Source organism: Diabrotica undecimpunctata, chromosome 8, assembly GCF_040954645.1.
Source record: "Diabrotica undecimpunctata isolate CICGRU chromosome 8, icDiaUnde3, whole genome shotgun sequence".
In the NCBI taxonomy this organism is placed as follows: domain Eukaryota; kingdom Metazoa; phylum Arthropoda; class Insecta; order Coleoptera; family Chrysomelidae; genus Diabrotica; species Diabrotica undecimpunctata.
In genome coordinates, this window is record NC_092810.1 from 510,389 (window position 1) to 534,462 (window position 24,074).

The 24,074-nt window shown below is 33.8% G+C and overlaps 2 protein-coding genes across 2 annotated transcripts in view; one reads left to right on the plus strand and one right to left on the minus strand.

Annotated features, from left to right (window-relative positions):
• Positions 1-7: 7 nt before the first annotated feature.
• LOC140448251 (uncharacterized) lies at positions 8-484 on the plus strand. Its single transcript, XM_072541353.1, has one exon. The coding sequence runs from the start codon at positions 8-10 to the stop codon at positions 482-484; it is 477 nt and encodes a 158-aa protein (XP_072397454.1).
• Positions 485-5,163: 4,679 nt separating this feature from the next.
• Positions 5,164-24,074, minus strand: part of mam (neurogenic protein mastermind) — a 63,566-nt gene continuing 44,655 nt past the window's right edge. The window contains exons 7-12 of the mRNA XM_072541755.1: positions 12,882-13,206; positions 12,543-12,812; positions 12,163-12,486; positions 11,755-11,967; positions 11,421-11,674; positions 5,164-11,216 (exon numbers count right to left, since the gene is read on the minus strand). Coding sequence (XP_072397856.1) covers positions 10,920-11,216; positions 11,421-11,674; positions 11,755-11,967; positions 12,163-12,486; positions 12,543-12,812; positions 12,882-13,206 — 1,683 coding nt within the window. The 3' untranslated portion in view covers positions 5,164-10,919. The remainder of the gene's footprint in view (positions 11,217-11,420; positions 11,675-11,754; positions 11,968-12,162; positions 12,487-12,542; positions 12,813-12,881; positions 13,207-24,074) is intronic.

The following is a 24,074-nucleotide window of genomic DNA, read 5'->3' on the forward strand; positions in this document are numbered from 1 at the left end:
AGCGTGCATGATAGCGCATCTCCCTGGCGCGTTATTGGACTGTATAAGTTTTTTGAGTTCGGCCATTGGGGAAGGTGTTAACTTAAACAGTTTACTACAACATTTTGCAAAACATTTGAATACGGAGATAACAGCAGATCCTGTGTTGTATGCAGAACCGTTTATCCTCAATGAACATTTAGACCGGCCGTTTAATATGGAAGAACTTCAAATAGCATTGGATTCTTTAAAACCAAATAAAGCACCAGGAGTGGATAGAATTGCTGCTGAGTTTCTTTCAGAAAACGGAAAACTGCTTGTACTTGGGCTTGCTAATAATTTTTTCGTCAAACCAAACTTTCCTCGGGGATTTTATGATGCAATAATTTTTCCTCTTTATAAGAAAGGAAATATGGAAAGTGCAGGAAGTTATCGAGGTATTAGCTTCTTAAATGCAGTAACCAAACTCATTGCGGCATTGACTTTAACCAGACTTACCTCGTGAGTACAAAATAACATTTTAAATGAGTTCCAGGCAGGATATAGAACTGGGTATTCAATTATAGATAACATTTTTAATCTTACGTGTATAGTAAACATCCAACATGCACGGGGAGTAAAAAATGTTTATACATTTTTTGTGGACTTGTGCTGCCTTTGATACAGTTGATCGGCGGGCCCTTTTTTACAAGTTGAGTCGCTTAGGATTATCTACTAAAGTGCTGAATTTATTAAAATGTTTCCAAATACAAAATCGGCAGTCTGGTCAAGGGAAGGTCTATCTGAATGGTTTGACTGTAATGTAGGAGGAGAAGTAAGAAGGAGGAGATACAGCGTCAGGCTGAGAATAGGCACTCGAATTAAATTTTTGTGGCCACTACAAAGAACTGCGAGAAGAAGAAGTAAACATGTATTATCTACTGGAAATGGAAAATTTTGGGGACATTCGATGGCTCTTCAAATTAAGATGAGTTCTATATTTGAATGATCGACCTGGCAGAAATGATGAAAGGTTTTGCTCAATGTGTAACACGAAGGAAAGGGAAGATGTGATACATTTTTTGGGAAAATGTTCGGTGTTGAGACATAGGTTAAAGTGGTTGGGTAGACATGAACTTAGTAAGAGTGGAAGTAGTTACTATGATGAGACAGGGAAAGGCTGAGTTAGCAGGTTATTGTAGGGAGGCATGGGCGTATAGGTATGAGTTAGTGAGTTATTAATGTCAAAATAAACCACAATATTTATTAGACTGGAGGAGACAAAACTGATCTTCGATACGGAGTAGCTTTCATCATAAGCAACACTATTACAAAATCAGTGCTAGGTGTGATTTAATTCTCAGAAAGAATAATATTGCTAAAAATTCAAACACGGAACTGTAATATTAATATGATCCAAGTCTATGCTCCCACAGCTGATAAGACCGAAGATAAGATCGAAAATTTTATTCAGAATTGCACAATACAATCAAGTTAACAAAATTTAGAGATATTACTCACATTTTAAGAGACTAATGCAAAAATTGGAGTAGGTACAGTTGAAAATATAGTTGGACAGTTCGGATTAGGAACTAGAAACGAGAGAGGAGAAAGGCTCATAGAATTCTGCCAACAAAAGAATATGGTAATTGCCAATACTTAGTTTCAGCTTCCTAAGAGAAGACTATATACATGGACGTCTCCTTCACATACAGAAAACCTCATTGTCAGAAACCAGATAGATTTTATACTCGTAAATAGCAGATATAAAAACTCTATAACCTCAGTTAAAACTCATCCTGGAGCAGATGTTAACTCAGACCACAATCCGTTATCTGCTGACGTGAAAATAAAACTAAAAAGAATTGAACTCAGAAAACAACAACCAATTAATAAAATAATGTGAATGTTAATATGCAAAGAACACTAACTGAGAACAAACAAATTATGGATGTAAATAAAAAGAGGTATAATATAAAAAACCCATTACTGAAACCAGCTCAAAAAAGTTTGATACAACAGGTCAGGGGCTAAAAAACAGTGGATGACACAAGAAATACTATTACAGATGAAAGAAAGAAGGAAATATAAAGGAAAATATCTACAGATGTATAAAGAAATACAACGAATAATTAGGGAAAAAATCAAAACAGCTAAGGAAATCTGTTTGATGAAACAATGTAAAGAGATAGAAGAACTAGAAACAAAATATATGAGAAATATGTATAAAAAAATAAGAGAAGTGACTGGAATCGGTCGAAATAGACAGCAAGGACACATAAAAGACAAAAAAGGACTACTACTACTACTACTACTACTAATAGATTTACCAGAGAAATTAAGACGATGGGAGGAGTACGTTAAAGAACTTTTCCAAGATGAAAGAGGTGAAATGCAGAAAATACAAGAATTAAATCCTTTAGAGAGACAGAAGATGAAATCAAATATGCTATCAATAACTCTAAAGACAATAATGCAGCTGGATTAGATGAAATACCAGTGGAATTGTTAAAACTAGTGGAAGAGTATAACTTGGAAGTATTGGCAGATTTATTTAACACGGTGTACGATATGGGAATAATACCACAAGAGTGGCTGAACTTAGTATTTATAACCATCCCTAAAAAACAAGCAGCAAAAGAGTGCTCTGATTATCGAACACTGAGCCTCATGAGTCATATATTAAAAGTACTGCTGAAAGTAATACAGAAGTGAATATACGAAAGGCAAGAGGAGGATATTAGCGAGACGCAGTTCGGGTTCCGAAATTTAATGGGTACTCGAGAAGGACTATTTGCTATTAACTATTAACGTTGATCTACACTTGTGCTTTGTTGACTACGAAAAAGCTTTCAATAAAGTAGAACACGAAAAACTAATATCAATGCTTATGAACAAGCGCATTGACAGTAAAATCATAAATATAGTGCAAACATTATATTGGAACCAAAGTGCCATAGTTCAAATTGATGGGCAACACTCAGAAGAAATGAAGATCTGTAAAGGAGTTAGACAGGAATGTGTTTTATCGCCACTTTTGTTTAACTTATATTCTGAAGAAATTTTCTAAAACACGCTCAATAATATCAAAGCGGGAGTTACCGTTAACGGAAAATGAATTAACAACTTACGATCTGCAGATGACACTGTGATCATAGCAACGAGTATAGAAAATCTACAACATCTTATCGAAAGCTTAAGTATGAATAGTGCCGAGATGAGAATTACTATAAACGCTAAAAAAACGAAGTACATGCTAATTACAAAAAAAAACAAAACATACATCACCTATTGACAATCGATGGTAACGTGAGAGAACAAGTAGAAAAATATCAGTACTTGGGACTTTGATCAATGAAACCAATAATCATACTTTAGAAATAAACAGGCGAATAGAGATTGCCAGATCAGCATTTATACGAATGAAGCCACTCCAAACGTGCAAAAATCTAAATTTGGAGATCAAATTACGTACCATTCGAGACTTGGACATTAAAAAAATGCAATTTAAAAAGAATCGTGGCTTTCGAACTCTGGTTATACTGCAGAGTATTAAAAATATCATGGACTGACATAAAGAAGTACTGGAGAGGGTTGGTAAAGAAACAGAACTGATCACCACTATACAAACCAGAAAACTGGAATACTTGTGTCACGTGATGAGGGGACCAAAATATGAAATTTTGAGACTTATAATACAGGGAAATATTCAAGGAAGATCTGTCAGCCGAAGGCAGAACTCATGGAAGAAGAATTGGTATCAATGCAGATCGATTGATTTGTTTAGAGCAGCAAGTTCAAAAATAACAAACGCCATTATGATTGTCAACCTCCTTAGGGAGACGGCCACTCTAAGAAGACAACTATAATATTTTCTGTACAACGTTAATGCCCGTCGTGGTTAAGGCGGTTATTTTGTAAATAAAAAAAGTATATTTATATATTATGTATGTATCATAGTGTTTAATGCGGGTATATTGGTGCAAATAAAAATTCATTCATCTTTATATATATTTATTATATATAATCACCTGCATTTTATGATAAATCTACAAAACATGGAATATATTTCTCATTATAAACTCTTGTATGTCTGTAAAAATTAGAATAATATATAACAATTTTTATTTTCTAAGTACATATAAAAAATTACGAAAAGAATACACACAGGTATAAAAAAATCAATACGTACATGGACATTTAGGTATTTATGAAATTTTCTTTCATCAAAATAGATTAAAATCAATATAAAACTTGTTAATTTCAAGATGGTTCCATAATAGCTATATGGACAACAATTATGACTGCCTGCACAATTTACGGATATCACCAAGGCTAATACGCACATGATCTTTCTCATAATTCTGAGTTAGAGCTACAAGAGTCAATCACAATAAATATGATAATTATTAAATTAAATAAAAGGAAATTTCAATACTGCTACATTCTTTATTCATCAAATGAGACTGGTTTAAAAGATGTGTAAATAATTTACGTAAAAATAATAATGGGTTAATGTCATGAACCAAAATAAAAGAAGACGAGAACAAAAAATGCTCTTTAAGCGATACATTTTTAGACTTTCCAAAAGAAAAAAAAAATAGAATCTATTATATAAAATCAATGAGAAGTAAACAAGCAGAAGAAATAACATGAACAGAAAACTTTTTGGAATGTAAGAAATATGCCAAGTAAATTGTGGACAAAGATTTGAAATAGGTTAACAAATAAACAAAGCATCCTTCAATGTGTCAAATGTATGCAACTTACATTACATTCATTGAAAAGTTTAAATTTTGTGGCTTGTTCACAAACCTGTCAAAAACTGGGCAAAAGTTTTTATGTCAAATATGTTAAAATCTTACAGTTAATTAAAGAACGAAATTAGCCTTTGGATTAATCGTTTTTATTTTAAATTAAATTTAGAATTTTTACGTGACAAGAAATTAAAAGAGTATAAACTTTTATTGGAAATCTTGGAAATAATTTATCATGTCTTGATTTTAGGTTATGTGGATAGAAAAGAGATAATAATGCCAAATTGCAAAAAAATAGGTGTTGAACCTTAAATAAGTTAATAATTTTACGTGTTTTAAATTTTTCCACTTCATTTTCATTTGAGCAATTATTAATAATTGCTCAAAAAAAAAATTATTGATGAAGTAATGATTTCATTGCATGCATTTAACTCCACCACTGATAAAAAGCTGTGAATTTATTTACTTCGTATGATGTTAAGTATAGTACATTCAACCAACTAACACCTCGAAACGATTAACGGAATTCACAGAAAACCTTTTGTTGTAGGAAAAGGCACGGTAAACTGCACTGGTGTTCTCCATAGGTGCCATGCATATTTGCCAAATTTTAGGTATAAAATGAATGGTTGTTCTTCATTTTATACAAATTATCTCTAACTGATAATACAGGCAAAAATATTCTAAACAAAGTAAGTAATTAAAAAGATTATGGAGAACTCCAGTGCAGTTTACCGTACCTTTTACTACAACGAAAGGTTGTATGCGAATTTCGTTAATCGTTTAGACGTGTAAGTTGGTTGAATGTACTGTATGATGTACACGTCAAAGAAGGTTAAAATACACTACGAAGTGACTAATTTTAATCAATTTGGAATGAATAACCATATTTTGTTCGAAACGTAAAAGTGAAGATTGTCATAAACTGATAAATTATTTCCAAATTACTGATTTCCATTAAGAAAAATGTATTTTAAAACTAAATTTTTTCTGGCACAAAGAAAATACTTTCATTTGAGCAATTCATTGCAACATATCTATTAAATATTTACACGTTTCATTGATTTGATTTTTGAATTGTATACATTAATATCGAATTATTTAGCAGTCTTGATTATCTTTGAATACTTTAAATATATCTTTTAATATCCCTTTAACTAGTTTAGAAGCATCAAATTCTCCACCTTTCTAATGTCAAAGGAATGAAAACGCTGTCAATATTTACAGTTGAATAAAAATGATTGCAACAAACAAAAGATTTTCTTGGTAACAGTTTTCGTTGCCACATTAGGCCCTAACATACCGCATACTCTTAAAATTTTTTCATATAGCACGTCGATTTCGAAAGATCGTTAGAAAATGTCCATGTAACTAAACCGAGAGTAAATACTGACCGCACAGTGTTGCGTCAAGGCATTAAAAATACTGGTAGAGACTGGAAAAATGAAAATGATTAAAAACACTGGAATGTACAAACTGGAAGAATGTCAACTGAAGAGAGAAATGTTATTTCATTTTATACAGTTTTCAGTACGTTCGATTTTAAAGTATATAAAGCAATTGCAACTATTATTTTTCCACAATAAGTCATAATTTTTTTGTTTTTCATAGTGACCAATTTATAATCATCAAAATATAGGTAGCTTAAAAAAAAAAGGATATTACTTACATAAAGTAAATATTTTGACGGTCGTATTAATTAAAAAATCGAAAAATCAAGCGCCCAAAAATTGGCAACCAACAATACACTACACAATAGACCAAATTTATCATAATTTCACTTATCTTGAATTCTTGGTTGACTATTTTTGGGCGCTCTATACTTTGATTTATGATCTTCATCCAATAAATTATTCGAAAAAAGAATTTTTTAAACAAAGGGGTCTAAATAACTAGAAAAATGAATATAAGCTTTTAAAAGATTCTCGAGTTCTTCGCGTACTGAATTATTAACAGGAAGATCACTTGCTTTAACTGCTTTATATCATTTAAAACAAATATACTAGTTATATATTAAAATAGTCGACTTTTGGAAGAAACAAACACGTGTCAATGTTTTTATTGGTTTAGACTGTAATAGAACTCAAATTTTAAGACAGTTGATAGAGAAATACGGCGAGAAGAAAAGAGAGATACACTTGGTATTTATAAATCTTGAGAAGGCATACGACACAGTTCCTAGACAAGAGTTATGAAGATCTGTGATAGAGAAATGCGTTCCTAAGAAGTACGTAAGGCTCGTGGTGGATATTTATGAGAAAGCGTACACCAAAGTAAGAACTTATGTCGGATTGGCCGAAAGTTTCCTAGTGACGCTAGGTTTATATCGTGTTAGTGAAGGATAGCAAAGAAATGTTGGAGTAGAAGTAGATAGTAAGCCACTTCATCACACTTCCACCTTTGACCCCATTTTTTGGTGGAGGCGTGTATTATATCAAATGTCACGTTTTATGTTAAATGTAACGTTCTATGTCAAATGTCATATATTGTCACCTGTGGACGTGCGTCAAATTTCATCCACACGTGACATAATAGATGACATTTGACATAGAATGTGACATAAAAAATGACATGTGACATAATACGTGACATTCGACATGAAATGTGTAAAGGTCCGCCAAAAAATGAGGTCAATGGTCAAAATGTGACGAAGCTTACTATCTATTTACTTATAGATCGATAAATTGGCCACAGGATACAGATTCGAATGATCTGATGTTACGTTTTCTCTGTTTTGCTGTATGGCTGTGAAAGTTGGACAATGCTAAAACAGAAAAAAGAATAGATGCCTTTGAAATGTATATATACAGACGGATGCTGGGAATTTCATGGATACAAAAAGTTACCAATGCTGAAGTACTTGTGTCATATGTTGAGTGATGAAAGAGATGAATTACTCCAAATCATATTGGACTGTAAAGTGCAGGGCAAAAGATCAGTTGGAAGACGCCAGAACTCGTGGCTGAAAGACCTGAGGAGATGGTTTGACAGCTCATCCACAGAAATCTTTCGTGCAGTAGTTTCCAAAGCTACAATTGCCATTTGGATCGCCAACTTTCGAAAGGAGACGGCGTAATAAGAAGAATGGTTGATTAAGCTGAAAGCGAACGAGCGGGATACTCTGAAAAAGCCTGAAAGGAAAAATATACAAGTATATCTACGGTACGGAGGTGAAGTGTGAACTGTAAAGAGGATTCAAGAAAAGAAGATGAAAGTAGCTGAAATGAAAATTTTACTGTAAATATTGGGTAAGACTAGAAGGAATCGGGAACGACGTGACTGTAGAAAGAGCCGGGATGACTACAGTCTCAGAAAAAGTTCAAGAGCAAAGACTCCAATGGTGCTATGAAGGATATAGTTATTAGAAGTTGGGGGAAAGAATGGTAGAGGAAAACCGAGGAGAAGAAGGAAGGACTGAGTAGCAGAGGAAAGAAACCAGTAGAATGATAACTTGAAACTGCTTAAAAACAGCTTAAAACTATAAATGACAAGTGATAAAAAATTGAGAGCATATTGACAATTGACCACAAAAACCATACTGGCTGATAGTATTAAACCAACTGCGACAAACGACCCAAATAAAAGAATACCACGTACTAGATAATGTACAACACAACAAATCAAAGTCCTAGTGGAAGAAGAAAATGGAGTAATGCTCAGAATATGTTTCTAAAATAGAAATTGAATAAATATATAAACAAGAAAGGATTAAAAGCTAGTAATCGTAACTAAAACTGGTCGTACAACCTCGTGTATAGGCGTCGTGGAAATGATTTCAGTGCGGAACACGTACACTGTGAAAAAAATTAAAATTAAGCTCTAAAAAATATTTTTCCGTTTCATTTTTTCCAAAAGCGACATTCCAAATGGAACAACTCCTTATATTTAGATTATTTAAACGATCTACATCTCATAATAGTGATATATCGAAACTTTCAAGTTCAAATTAGCTATCGCCTACATTTTTTTTTTCATCAAAAAATTCATCTAAAATATTACCTACATTATATCATATATGTGTGTCGAAAGTGATTTGACGAAACCATTTCAACATTGCTTGTACTTAATAAATGTATATATACAGTATGTTTCATTTATTTACTAAGAATTGATTCCCGGTTTCCTTATTTTAAGAATTACACTTTTGATTAGCGGAGAATTGTTAAAAATATGGACTGATCAAATTCACCGTATACAAATTTTTCCTTGTTGGGTTTATTGCAAATAATTATAAGTATTAATGCTAGTTATAATTTCAGGTGAAATGTAATACTGGTTGCATATTGTCTGACGTTACTCTGATTTTAAATCAATTAAATGAGTATATTGATTTTAGGTGCAGTGAATATTGGTTGCATATTTTCTGGCGATTTTTAATCAAATCAAATGATTTAACCACCAGTAGAATATACCTACCAAGAGTCCAGAATATATAGATAAACCAAAATAAATCCTATATTCGACGTTTCTGCTTCTAGATAGTAAAATTTTGAAAACTTTACAACTTAAAAGATAAACGTCAAATAAAAAGTTTATTTTATAATAATTCTGGAGTGATCTTAAGAAAATATTTAACAAAAATTGAAATTCCACATAGAAACACTTTGATGATGTTTCTGCTCAAATATTTTTCTCTCTGAATTTTATCAATCCAAATTTTTAGCTAAGTTCTGTATCATAATGTTATTTAATCTAAATGATTGCAAAAATTACTAGATTTTCAAAAAGGTTTAAAATTATTTAAAAATCAGTCTTTTTTCTAAATTTTTGTATAACTCTTTGAACATTACACTTATTTTGTGACTTAACTGTTAAAATGAAGGAGTTCGACAACTACAACCTAAAATAATGAACACAAGATTTATATTTATTTTGTATCTCAACGTTCATGTGAGAGAAAAATGAAGCAGACAGTAGACAGCTGACATATTTGACAAATGAGACGTCACAACTGTCATCTTGAAAAGTGGGCGCGTCTAAAACGTTCTATGAAACCGCCGCAATATATTACAAAATGCAATAAACAGATAAACACCGATGAAACAAACATATAATTAGATTAAATAAGAACACAAATGAAGAAGTTTTCACATAAACGTTGAAATGTCTTTTATTAATTCCAAACCCGCCTGCCTATTTATCTCTAGCAACAATTTGTTTGAAAATCCAGTAATTTTGTCCACTTTCAACATGTCAGTGATAGTAAAAACGATGTATTTGGCTATTTCATCTAAAACTCGATTTAATAATCGAAAATAAATATTAAAAATATTATATAATCTCACAAATTGAGATTCGTAAAAGTTTAGAAACAGTCGGTGTGTTTAAAAACACTTCAGAATATTTTACTATTCCACATCTACTTCTTCAAATTATTCTGACAATTGACAGATGTAAGTGACATTGAAAACCAACGTTGCGTTGTTGCAAAAAATGTCATATCACTGACAATATACTTATGTCAAATAACTTGAAGATGTAAGTTTGCCGACTGTTTCTATCGTATATTGCGTTAGACAATTTTTGATATTATTTAATTAGAGAATATTCATAATATTCAAGTTTTCAAGAATTGAAAAAAATATATATAAAATAAGTGTCGACAAGAAAACAATGGAAATACATAAAAAAACATAAACCACAGTAATATAAATTATGTACAAAAATATATAATATATTTATATAATATAAAAAAAGTATCAACAATTTTTGCTCTGTCTCGATAGAACAGGCGAGTAAATAAAAATGAAAATGCGTCCTGAATTGATTTCTGGTGTTTCTATTTGGCGGTATATTTGAAAATATCAAATTTTTACATTAATGTACTAAGCTCAAAACAAAAAATTCACATCATGACAATTATTCATCAAATTTTCTTACTTTATAATTTGTTTTCAAAAATTTCCACAAAGAAGTTTTTTTTTTCAGAATGTAGTGATTCCTACACGTCGAATTTTCAATTAAGTAAACTATTATTTACCTCTGACGTCATATAGTCGGTACAATTTTTTAAACATAGCTTTAACAAAACTTGAAAGTTCACAAAAGAAATTTTAACTTTCTTTTTAATTTTTTATTTAAATTTAAATTTAAAGATGCAACTGCTGTATGCATTCAGAATGATAAACCAACTCAAGACGCATTTTAATGGCCCGGTGGTTCTGCGAACAAATATAAAAAATATTTTCAAAGTATGCTAACCGTCTAAAAATCCAAATTGAACCCGGTGTCACTGTCGAAAGAACTGAGCAGTTCCTGATCGGAGAACGTCGTGCCGTCGGCGGCGGCTAAATTGTCTAAAAATTCGAAATTGAAGTCCGCTTGAGGATTGAAAGCGGAAGCCAATGCGTTCTGAGGGTTTTGGGCCGAGTTGGACGAAGGGACGATGCTGTTCATTTGCCCGCCAAGCGAGAGGTTCTGTTGCTGTTGGGACTGCTGAAGGGACTGGTTCGATATGGATATGGACTGGGATTGCTGCATGTGGAGGCTCGACATGGCCATCTAGAACAGATCAAAGTTAGTACTATGTCTAAAATAATTTTTCTTTCTTATATCCCTTTTTTTCAGCGCCAGCTGTATCCCACGTAAATTGAATTTCTCTTTGTCCCAATTATGTTGCATTGTGATTTTTAGCGATAAATAAATTAAAAAAAAAAAAACTAATTATTAATGCACTAAATAGTTCATTAGTGGATGTAAACTTACGTGTGAATTCTGCTGCATCATCGAATGTTGCTGCTGTTGTTGTTGCATGTGTAGCATAGCTTGATTCATATTATTCATCTGGGCCATGGGATTGTTCGCCTGGCCTATAACTTGAGCCTGGCTCATGCCAGGTCCCATGCCAGGCTGGCTGCCGACCACACCTCCGCCGGAAACCATAGCCTGCTGGTTTCGGAGCTGTTGTTGGTGCTGCAACGCAGACATCTGCTGCATGTTGTTGGTATTCATACCAAAACCTAAAATACGAGTCATAGAAACTTCTATATAGTTTGTACTAATAAGAAAATGAATAAAACATGTTCTTGTTTTTTTTTACCTTGCTGGAATTGAGGCCTCATAGGAGTAAAGCTGGAATTCTGCTGCTGACTCATCAACAAATGTCTCCATTCCGTGTTGTGTTGCATAGATTCCATGCCGGCGATCGGGCCTTGCTGCCTCGCGTACAACGCCGCTCTCTGAGGCATCTGCTGCGGCGGTACTTGCTGTTGAGGTTGCTGCATCATATACATGTTTGATCGCATCATTGGCCCTACAAAACCAAATTATAGGACTGTTATTAATCTTATTATCATTATTGTTATTTCTTTCAATCAGAATTTAAGCAAAACCTAACGGCAGTCGACAATACGTATACATATACACAAACAGAGAATATTAGGGAGTTAGTCTGTAGATGGATGTTAAGAACCAAGCGTACAAGTAAAAAAAAAATTAAAGCACTTACCCGAGGGAGGCATAGGCTGCATGGGCATTCTCCTCATATTCGGAGGAGGCGCTGGAGTGGCGTACCGTGGCTGCATGCCTTGCATCATGCCAGCGCTGGTCTTGTAGTCCGGTGGGGGTGGTCTCACCATGTGCTGTTGCATCGCGGCTTGTTGCTGTTGCGCACGCAACATCTGCTGTTGGTGCAACAGTTTCTGTTGTTCTAAAGATTGCGCCGTCATCAGACGGGGTCCCATACCCGGTCCTGGTCCGGGTTGGTTACCCACATTCGGACCGGAGGGATTGGGGCCCATTGGACCGTTTGGTCCCATCTGATTTGGTACTCCTGCAAAATACGACAATAGATATTGGCTCACGTTATTAAGTTTGCAAAATTCTTACCTTGCGCTCCGGCTCTTCTGAGCGTCTGTTGGGTGAAGTTGATGGTCTGTGTTTGAGACATGGAGTAGGTATCGTTGTGGCCACCCATACCTCCGACGTTGTGCATAGGATGATGCTGCATGCCACCCATAGAACCAGGCAGGCCACCGGATCCACCCATATTGCTGTTCATGCCTCCTAAACCGTTTCCTCCATTTCCTGGTCCCATGTTGCTATTGGGCATACCCATATTACCGGGTCCTGTCATGTTATTGCTCATATTGTCATTTCCTAAACGAATAATCATTAAGTAATCATATTGAGGTCAAATATGTTTCAGTTATGCGGGACGATATTTACCTGCCATATTACCAGACGAAGACATTCCTCCAGGTCCTTGCATATTCTGCCCCATCTGTCCTCCAGACATTTGCATGTTGCCTCCAGACATCTGGCTTCCCGCCGAATGTCCCATCGGACTCTGGTTGGGTACTCCGTTGGACATGGGGGAGTTTTGATGTTGGGGATTCGACATCGGGCTGGGTTGATTGGCATTTGTGTTTTGTTGATTTTGGTTCGAATTATTCTGGGACGATTGTTGGGTGAAGTGCATACCCTGTTGGGTGGCAATAGAGACGTTGCCCTTGATGTCGCCAGTGAGGTGAACATGCTGGCCCGCGGATACCTTAAGACAAGAAAAATTTCTTAATTTTTAACCATGTTTAAGATTCGTCGTGATTCAAGTATAGGTCTTTTCTATTAAGATTATACATATAAAGCAATAGTAAGAAGTTGTATCCTTGTCGAATCCCTCTAAAATTGTATTATTTTTTTCTACCTTGCAAAAATATACATTACAAAATTTAAAAACTTTTTTATAAAATCTACGTGTACGCCACTGGACATTTCGTTACAAGATAATTTGAAAACTGTTGGTAAATTTGTCAACGAATCTTCAGGAAAAATTCTCTATAAAGACATTTTTGCACCCTTATGAATCGTTGATATATATATATAAAAAAAAAGAGTATAGCAGAAATACGGGTTGTCTGTCATTTTGCATTCTTTTCTACTAAGCTCCCACCAACGCAAACACCGTGGGAAAAGAAAGAACAGAAGAGTTGCATAGTTGCATGTTTACTATTAGAGGTGAGTCGATACTGAACGAATCGTTGAGTAGGTACGATCCTGTAGATCCTTCATACTTTCAGCCAATAAGACAATGCTCTTGTACAGTGACGTTAATTCTTTTCAGCTTAGTTTCTTTAGATTTAATTTTTTTAGAGAACGCCTTCTGTTGTTAATAAGATATTCTCTGCAAACATATGACTAAAATGCCGCAATGCACTATTATTTATCGTAATTATTTCGCAAATGAACCCTTTAAAGCGACGGACGAATGAAAAAAGTCGATTCTGAGTAATGAAACATAACCAAGAAATCGAATCGTTAAAAGGAACGGCTCGCGCCATCTCTAATTGCGTGTACTTACTTCCTCATAATAAACAAATACTCAATTTATGGACCGTTAGTAAGAAGTCCAATTTCGCGTTGTAGAATGCGAAGAGTCTGGCAAATTTTAATGGACGATAGGAATTGCTGCTTTCAAAGGATCTACCGTTAGGGCAAAGAAGACAAAGACCTTATGTGAGTTTTGTAAAACGCTTCATAGCGTATACAGGGTCTCCAAAAGATGTTCTTACTTAACAGATAATTTTTTTTTATCATCATAATCATAATGTTTACTGGTATTACAGGAGTTTTTTAATATTGAAAACCACTGAAGTAAGATGAAATATCAATCAAATTAGGAATGGCGGAGAGATTTTCTAAATTGAAATTATCTAATCAATAGCAATCTATCTATATAAAAGGCTAGGATTGACAAGCACATTGTAGGTCCGATAGGGTTACTACGTCACCTAGGAAAGAAATCTGAACTACCAACATCTGACATTTCAATCATATTCTGTTATTGAAACGACACGTTTAATTAATAATACTAATAATATTAGTTACATATTAATATAATTAATAATACGATTAACTTTTTCGCAAAATTGCCAAAAATATTGGTTTTTTAAATAAAAATCAAAAATATTTTAGGATTAACAATCTTTAGACTAACATTAAGACTCTCACTCTCAAGTCATACATCGCGAATTCCACATCGACCCTACCCGAATAATCCGAAACAGCAACCATCCCTTAATTAAAACCTATCAACGTCATCAAATCCAGCAACTCTCGCCCCCTCAACGTTCCACGTCTATTACGGTTTGTTGAAAAATGGATTTCATGTTCGCGGCTCGTATTAAAACTGTAGAAAGAGTATAGAACAAAATGGATAACAGTACTCTCTTTAATTTGTTTCAAGTGAACGTACTCGCGGGCTGGATACACTCAAGAGTGCAATCATATCGCAATGTTGTTACAGTGACGCGCGATATTATTTTTTGAGGGAAAATTTAATCGAAAATTAGAGAAGAGAGAAGAATATACGCAATAAGTATAATAGTGATATTTTTCTATAACAAAGAAGTAAAGTATAGAATAAACTATGTGAAATATTATCTTTAGAAGTCTGTTATACATTATAAAATAAAACACATTTTTTATTAAATTGTCGGTTTATTCGACAGTGGGAAAAGCACATCAGGACCTTTTGATTGTTTCTAGGGAACTAACAACAATATTAATATTTTCTCGATATGTTTATATTAAAAACTACATAGAAATTACATCATTGAACACTTCAAATTTTATGGGTTTGTTTTCGGACACCGCTTAGTGTCATAGATCACCTAAATTGTATGTAAACTGCAAATAAAATGACCTAAACTTTTTTATTTAATACAATAATTATTGTAATTTATATCAATATTTAATTTCGAAAATTTTTTAATGCATTTTGAATTCTAAAAACGGGTAAATATATTTTTTACGTTTAGATTTCATCATTTGAACATTATTAAATGGTAAACATTTGGAAAGAGTGACACCTAGTGTCATAAGATCATCGAACTTTTTAGTAAACTGCAAATAAAATCACTTAAACTTGTTTATTTAATACAATAATTATTGTAATGTATATTAAAAATCCACTATTCTCGTTGCATTAATTTTTGCTTAAAAATTTGGAAACGAATAGAGTTAAGTTGATTATTTCTTACTGTATTATTACAATTTATAATTAATACTTGCGAAATCCCATCTTCTTTAATGATAGTACTTATAAAATGTGATAATAAAAATGCAAGGTTTCGTCGTTCACGCGCACGATCGTTTCTCGTATCCCCACCAAGTATTTGCACACAACCAATCAAATAGGTTCCTATTCCCCAAGTAAGATTGGAACCAATTCCAAGAAATACCTCGAATTCCGTAGAAATTTCGTTTTTTTATATAAAAATGTGATTTACACAATCAGAAGCTTTGACATATTCAAAAAAACAGTGACAGTGTAAAGATTATTGCACCACTGGTACATTTATTAGATAAAAAGCCGAACTGAGTTTGTGATAAAATGTTGTTTTCAACGAGAAAGGACATAAGTCGGGCTTTCATAAGTCTCTCAATAATTTTGGATAGTACCGGTAGTAAGGCAACAGGTCTATAGTTGCGGGCATTGGATTTTTTACCACCCTTACGAAGAGGAATAATAATGGCTGTCTTTAGGCGCTCTGTAAATAAACCTTTTTCAATGGAATCACTAATTAGTGAGACCAGGACTGCCAACGCATTTTTTGGGAGATTTGAGAAAATTTTTATGGATAGTCCATCGGTACTACAGGAAGATTTGCTTTTGAAACTACTGATTATTTGGATCAGTTATCTGTCTTTATAAGATCTGGTCTTATAAAGAAAGAATTCGAGACCATTTTTGAATTGGGGAGATAGGAAATGGGATCTTGTTGTGGCAAAATAGTTGATGTTACATTTTTACTCACATTATCGAAGTATTTCTTTAAATTTTCAGGGTTTAGAAGGGAAAATATTTGAGCTGTGTTAGTTCTGTGGAAAGTGCCACCCAGAAGTCAAGCATAAATTTAGAAATTTACGAAAGTGCTGTACGGAAAGAATCTTACCTAAACTTAGGGTTTTCGAGGAGGGTCTGTTGAAAGTGTTAAACTTGGTATATACTGCTTCATGATCTAATAGTACTGCATTAATATTTGTAGAGAGTAAATCAAGGGGTGAGAAATCTGGGACAGTATAATCAATTATAGTAGATGTTTTAGTAATTCTTGTAGAAGAATTAACATGCATTGTAAGACCATACGATTCTAATATATTGACCAAAGACAGTTGTGTAGCACAAGCAGCAGCGTAGTATAGAATTTTTCTGCTTTTATTGGACAGCTCATCTAACAAATTTAGCAGGTTCTGTAAAAATAGTTCCGTGGAAAAGTCAGGTGATCTATTAGGCGAGCGGTTTACCCCTAAAAAGGTGCTTAGAAACGGAATATACCGACTATAGAACGATTTTTTTTCCATTTCTACCTCAACTAACCTTTTTTATTCGATTCAATATATTTTTTCGGGTTCAAATGTATTTTTGTTACTTTTCCTACCCACCGCCAAGTGTGTAGAAAATTTTATTGAATTACAATTAAAAAAAAAAGCTTTGTAATCTTTAAACCTTCTCGTATCAGTAAGAATATTTTGACAAGGATAGGTGGTTTAATATAATGCATATTGAAAGATGCTACAATGGAAAATGTTTAGTAAAAATGCTTGCAGATTTTTGTTGCTTGTCGAATTACCGAGAAACTCCAATTTGAGCAATGAAAATGAAGAAAACTACAAGATAAATTTTTTTATCATCGTATAAGGATTTTATAAACATAATGAGATAGATTTAGTAAAACTTTTATGACCTATACCTAAAAAAATAGTATTGTTTACTGTAAAACTTAAACGTAGTACTTTGTAACATTTTTTGTAGTTGTTATTACTCTAATAATATCGCTTGTTGATTAAATGAACATTATTTGAAAAGTTTATGTGCTGCATTTAATTCCATGGTAAATGACGAGTTTAGAGGATCAAAAATAACGGTATTATGCATAAAAACAATGAGGAGAAAAAAAATTTTTTGCACGCCAAATAGATCTTTCGGGGATTTACTTTATCTGTCTAAAAACTGAAGCACGCCAATGATTCCAGAACAACAGCAAAGAAGTTGTTATATAGCAGTGTTGATTGTACTTTATCTCTGCACAACGTTTAGTAGGTATACATATACACCGATTAAGTGTGCCTTGGATTCCTTACTAGTGACGCAGCACGCAGCGGCTGATATTAAAATGTGATTCAACACAGAACATTATTTTACGAATTGTATCATCGGAGGCGAATAACACCGATCAACCACTACAAGTAGTATTCGAAACAGTCCTCGAAAACCCGACGTATAGCTAGGAATTTTTCACTCAAAACTTTCGTAAATTCCAAAATTTGTGCTTGACTTCTGGGTGGAACTTTCCTTCTGTGGACGTGGACTATAATTTCAGTGATTTTTTAGATATGCTTGTCTGTATTTTCAATAAAGCATTTAATATCACAAACCCTAGACTACCAAAGGTATTCGCATATCAGCCAAGAATATGCGTTCACTACTGTACGTCAAGAAATTTACTACCAACGTCTTTGTCACTGAACAAGATCCTATTTCCTATCTTTCCAATTCAAAAAAGGTCTCGAATTCGTTCTTTATAAGACCAGTTGATAAATCTGAACTGATCCAAACAATCAGTAGTATGAAAAGCATATCTTCCTGTAGTACTGATGAACTATCCATAAAAAAAAATTTAAATCTCCCAAAAAATGTGTTGGAAGTCCTGGTCTTACTAATTAACGATTCCTTTGAAAAAGGTATATTTCCAGAGTGCCTAAAGACAGCTATTATTATTACTTTTCATAAGGGTGGTGAAAAATCTAATATCTGCGAAACTACAGACTTATTGCCTTACCTGTGGTCCTATCCAAAATTATTGAGAGACTTATAAAAGCCCTTATGTAACTTATGTACTTTCTCATTGAAAGTAACATTTTATCACAAAGTCAGTTCGGCTTTTTATCTAATAAATGTACCAGCGATGCTATGTTTTCTGTACTACATGAGTTCTATCAAGCACTAAACAATAATCTTTATACTGCACTGTTTTCTGTGACTATGCCAAACCTTTTGATTCTGTAAACCACGACATTTTGATAAAAAAACAAAATTTCTAGGGAACTCGAGGTATTTCTTTGAATTGCTTCCAATCTTACTTGAGGAATAGGAAACAACTAGTTACAGCAATTGTGGAGTACCATAAGATTCATTACTGGGTCTTCTACTTTTCCTTATCTTTAAAAATGACCTCACTAATTTAAAAATCGATGAAGACTTTTTCTTTTTGCTGATAATACCTGGATGTATTACCTGGAGAAACTGTAATATTGCGAGTCGTCGTGCAATTACAACTTCTGATCTACTTAAGGTTTTCCAACACGGGAACAGGCAACATACAAATGACTATGTGAGAAACATGGGTTTTCTAGATTAATACCACAAACACCTAATGATTGTCCCTGGGACTGATTTATGGTCATAGCGAAAGCAAGGCGCACTGGAAACTGTAGTCGTTTAAATTCAAATGGTACATCAGTCGGAATCATTTGGATGCGTGGTATCAGAACGTCTTCTCCTTTATACTTTCCTTTCAGTATAGTTGCTCCTACCACGTTGTTCAATAATTTTTTTATCGCTAACCGTGTGCCGTTGCAAGGACGCGGTTGGTTGATATTTCTCAACATTATAACTACTGATCCAACCTTTAATTGAAGATTGTGAGGTGGCAATCCTAGTAAATCCGGCGAGTTTAAAAATTCAGGCGGATAGTTGACGACATCATCATCTTGAAATTTAATTCATTTACATCTATGTTTTTTGCAGCCAATATAGCCCGTTCGCTAAACCAATCAATCATGGTTTCTGTAATTTTGAGCAACATCTGGAAACACCTTTTGATTGAGTTAACTGACAAAAACTTTGAGGAAAGTTAATACAACCAGTCAAGGTGTCTATAGGAAATTTGCCATTACCAATGTCAATGAGTTGTTTAGTGAATATGTCTCCAGATTGGTCATTTTGCAACTCAACACGCTTATTCTTGCTTAAGTGCAATACCTTGACATGTTTCCACAAATTGGAGGAGTTTAAACATGCATTGAGTTCAACAGCTGGCGTTGATCGTGGAATCACTGGCAATGTTTGACGAAAATCTCCTGTTAATTTTTTATGTGCCATCGTGCATTCATCCCAAACAATCAATTCACATTGCTGCAAAACCTTTGCCATTGCAGAGTTTTTCGAAATGTTGCAGGTTGGAGTTTCGTTGCTTTGCATGTTTAATGGAAATTTTAGGGCTGAATGGCCTGTTCGACCACCTTTAAGCAAAGTTGCTGCGATCCCCGACGAAGCGAGTTCAAGTGCAATTTTATTTTGTGAGCGAATTGTTACTTATCTCAATGAAACCAAAAAAATTTTTCCTGTACCACCAGGTGCATCTAAGAAGTAAATCCCTCCTGTTTTATCATTTGTTGCTTTCATAAGTGTATCAAATACATACTTCTGTTGTTCATTCAACAGTGGAAAATTTGTTTGAATTAATTCTTTTAAAGTGTTGAGATCATACAGATTTTCTTGGTGCAACTCTTGGTTAAAAGCATTATGCATTGGACGATTGGGCGCGGCCAGGCCTAATTGAAATAATAGTTTGTTTGACATCATCAAGCACATGTCCTCAATTGAAATCAATGCTTCATTGTAAATTTCTTCGTTTATTTGTATATTTGTATTTTCCCTTCTAATCCATATTTGATACAAAATATCATCACACATATTATCTTTGTACTTGATTCACAAATCATTTGGGTTTGATGGGAAGCATGTAGATATGATTATAGAAAACAATGTTCGCATTTGATGAGCTTGTGATGATATTACAGCATCATTGAGAGTTTGATCCCAATGAGCGTCATTTTCTAGCAATTGCAAACGTTGGCAGGCTTCTCTGTATGATCCACACAAATCACCATCAACAGTTCGTAAATGTTGGAATGATGTTGGGCCACGTACATTGACTAATAGCAGTCGTAAATAAAAACATTCATCATTGCTTGGAAGTACTGAATAAATTCGACTAATCGCATCTGTAGAATATACATATGGGTATCATGGAACTGATTTTCCTTGTTTTCGTCGTATAAATCTCCTTGAGGATTGATTTCAAGTATAATATTTTGGCATTTCAAAATATAACAATGTTTGAGCAAAAACATCGTTTTGGCATATCTCAAAAAAATGGTTAATGTAGTAGATGGTGGCTGAGCAGCTCTTTGAACTGCGTTCTGTGCTGTAGAATATACTCTTTGTCCATTTTCTAAATGCACAGCTAAATGAACAACAGAAGGGTGTCTCTCATGAATAGTTAAATAGGAATTTAGTTAGAACATATTTGTATGGAAAAAAAGGGCTGTTTTAGGGTTTTCCCGGAAATTATTCTAATTTTTCTCACCGTAAAAACCATCCTTGGACTTTAAGAAACATTTTAAAAAAATAATTGTTAAAATTGGTCCATGCGTTGTTGAGTAGTTATGCCCCCACCAACACATTTTGCGATTCATTTTTATATTATAGATTTGCAATTTAGTTACAATTTTGCAATGGATTGTATATTTTATTACCTGTTATTTTGTGATATTGACGATTTATGTAATTTCAGTAAATTCTAATTGTTATTGTTATTTTTTTGACGTTTTGTAAGCTTTGTCCATAAAATTGTACAATTTTCAATGACAATAAAGCATATTTCTATCCTATTCTATAAATTAACTTACTTAATTATACATAATATGTACTATATGCGATATTAAAAAAAGCCAGATCACATTGTGAATTGAATCTAAAAGACACTGGTGATATTTCTAGACTCAAATGCACGCCACCCTGATACAAATATCCCCCACTATGGGAGAAAATTTCACGAGATGTAACCATCTTAGTTAAAAATGGCGACAATATGTCGAAAAAAATCCCCTAAATCTTTCGAATCCATAAAGCCAGGATCGATTCACACTGTCCGACATCTAAAACCATGTGAATGATGGCCTCGTTTGTGGGGTGCTATTAGAGCGAGCCAGAAGGACGAAAGGATCGGGGGAAAGTGAAGGTCTCTTCGGACTAGACGATTTATCATTCGAAAGGGTCCCTTATAGTATGAAATTGCTAACTTTAATAGAGTGCTCGGAACGGACAAGGGATTAAACAGGTATCTTGCTTTTAATCTGCGCAGAATTTGAGTAAATTATTAGACTCTGGATTTTAACATTTCAGAGAAACGGAATTTTTGCTAGTATCTGAAGAGATAAATCAACACATTCTGCTAGCTGTACCAAGCAGAATTTGTGCACACAAAAAAAACTTTTTTCCTAACAAATCTTGGTATAATGTACGCTAAAAAATCAGTGAAATATGAAATATATTGCAAAATAAATGTCCAAATCCCCGTTATAACGTGAAGTTACAGAATGTAAACAGTTCTTTGTGTGACAAAAGACTATCACTAAATACAAGGAATTTGGAATGTTACATCCGGTACTTAAAATTCCTTTTTTTCTGACTGTACTTCAGTCTCGTTGACTCGCAAAGAAGTATGTTAAGTAAGATTTTAAATAAGTCTCTTATCGATTGTGTTTTCCTCCAGTTCGATATTTTGGTATAAATATAGACACAGACATAGCTAAGTATGCCGCAGGGGCGGCATAAGAACAGAATTTTTGCTTCAAAAATGTTGTTGATTTTTTAAAAGAGAAAATTATAGATTGAATCCACACTAAAATAAAATGGCGTGTTGGTCTTTGGATAGTAACGTAAAAGGAATGTATTGATGGAGTTTTACAAGATCTTCTTGAATACCTGTATCGGCAATTTCAATTGGACTTAACGTAAAAAAAATAATTGACAAAACAGAATGTTTTCTGCTGCCAATTAAACTGAGGCTCAAACTAAATATCTACTAAACCTAAAACTAAACTCAACGACAGTTATGTAAGAGCAGAATATAAAAAAATAAATAATAGGTTCCCTGATATGGCAACTACAGGTTGCCATATCAGAGAAGGTACAGAAAAGCCTTTTTAAAAAAATCTAAAACACGTCGATTTTTAAATTTAATGTTCTACATTTTAAAATAAAATTTCATTATACAAGGTGATACACATTACAGTGATGACGTCACCGGCTCTTTTTTAAATGTCATCATCATCATCAATCAGCCCTGAGTTGTCCATTGTTGAACATAGGCCTTCTCTAGACTTTTACATCTGCTTCTGTTCTGCGCCTCTGCTATCCAATTGGTCACGATGCTTTTGAGGTCGTCGGTCCATCGCGTTGGGGGTCTTCCTCGGCTTCGTTTGTCAGCCCGTGGTCTCCACTCAAGCATTTTTTTGTCCAACTGTCGTCTTTCATTATTGCAACATGTCCTGCCCATCTCCATTTTTGCCTTGTAATATGTTCGATAATGTCTTCCACTCCGGTTTGTCTACGAACTTCCTCGTTTCTTATTCTATTGCTTAAGCTTATTCCAAGCATTGATCTCTCCATCTTTCGTTGTGTCCTTCTCAATTTTTCGGCTGATGTTTTTGTGAGAGTTAAGGTTTCTGCTCCGTATGTGAGGACTGGTAGAACGCACTGGTTAAAAGCTTTTCTTTTTAAATGGATCGGTATATTTGTTTTAAATACGTTTCTCATTTTTCCGAATGCAGCCCAACCCAGACCAACCCTGGTCTGGGTTGGGCTGGATTTTTAAATGTAACACCCTGTATTTTAGAACATTTTTAGATCGATAAAAATGAGCTGATTTCAAAAAAGTATAATACTCGGGTCTAATGGATATAATTTAAAAGATATGCTCTTAGAAAATAAATTATTTATTATCAATTGCAAAAAAGTAGCCTACTTCCAGTTTTTGTAAACTGTAATTATTTTTAGTAACGTTCAATAACAATAAAGTATTACAATAATTGTATTAATTTGTGAATGTTCTGTATTATTACTTAGAATTATTAATTTTAAGTAGAAATGAATTTGAGTGTAAAGCAAAAAATTGAAATACTTATGATGATTGGGTATGGACACAAATCGCAAACTCACATGGAAGTGTGTAATTTATTTAATGATAAATATCCAGAAATACCCATCACGCAGTCAACAGTAAGTAAGATTGAAAAGAAATTTCGAGAAACTGGTACGGTTGAAAATGCACGCAAATCAGGTCGTCACTCTGTAAATTATGTTACAACATTAGATGTTCTACTTGCTTTTGAAGAAGATGCGCACACTTCTGTTCGTGATCTCGATGTTTGCAAAACAGCGGTACACAAAGTACGTAAAAGTAAGTAAAGTAAGTAAAATGCACAGTTGTACATGAATTAAACGAGGATGATCCAGATAAAAGAATACAATTTTGCGAAATAATGGTGGATAACATCCACCGAAACTCT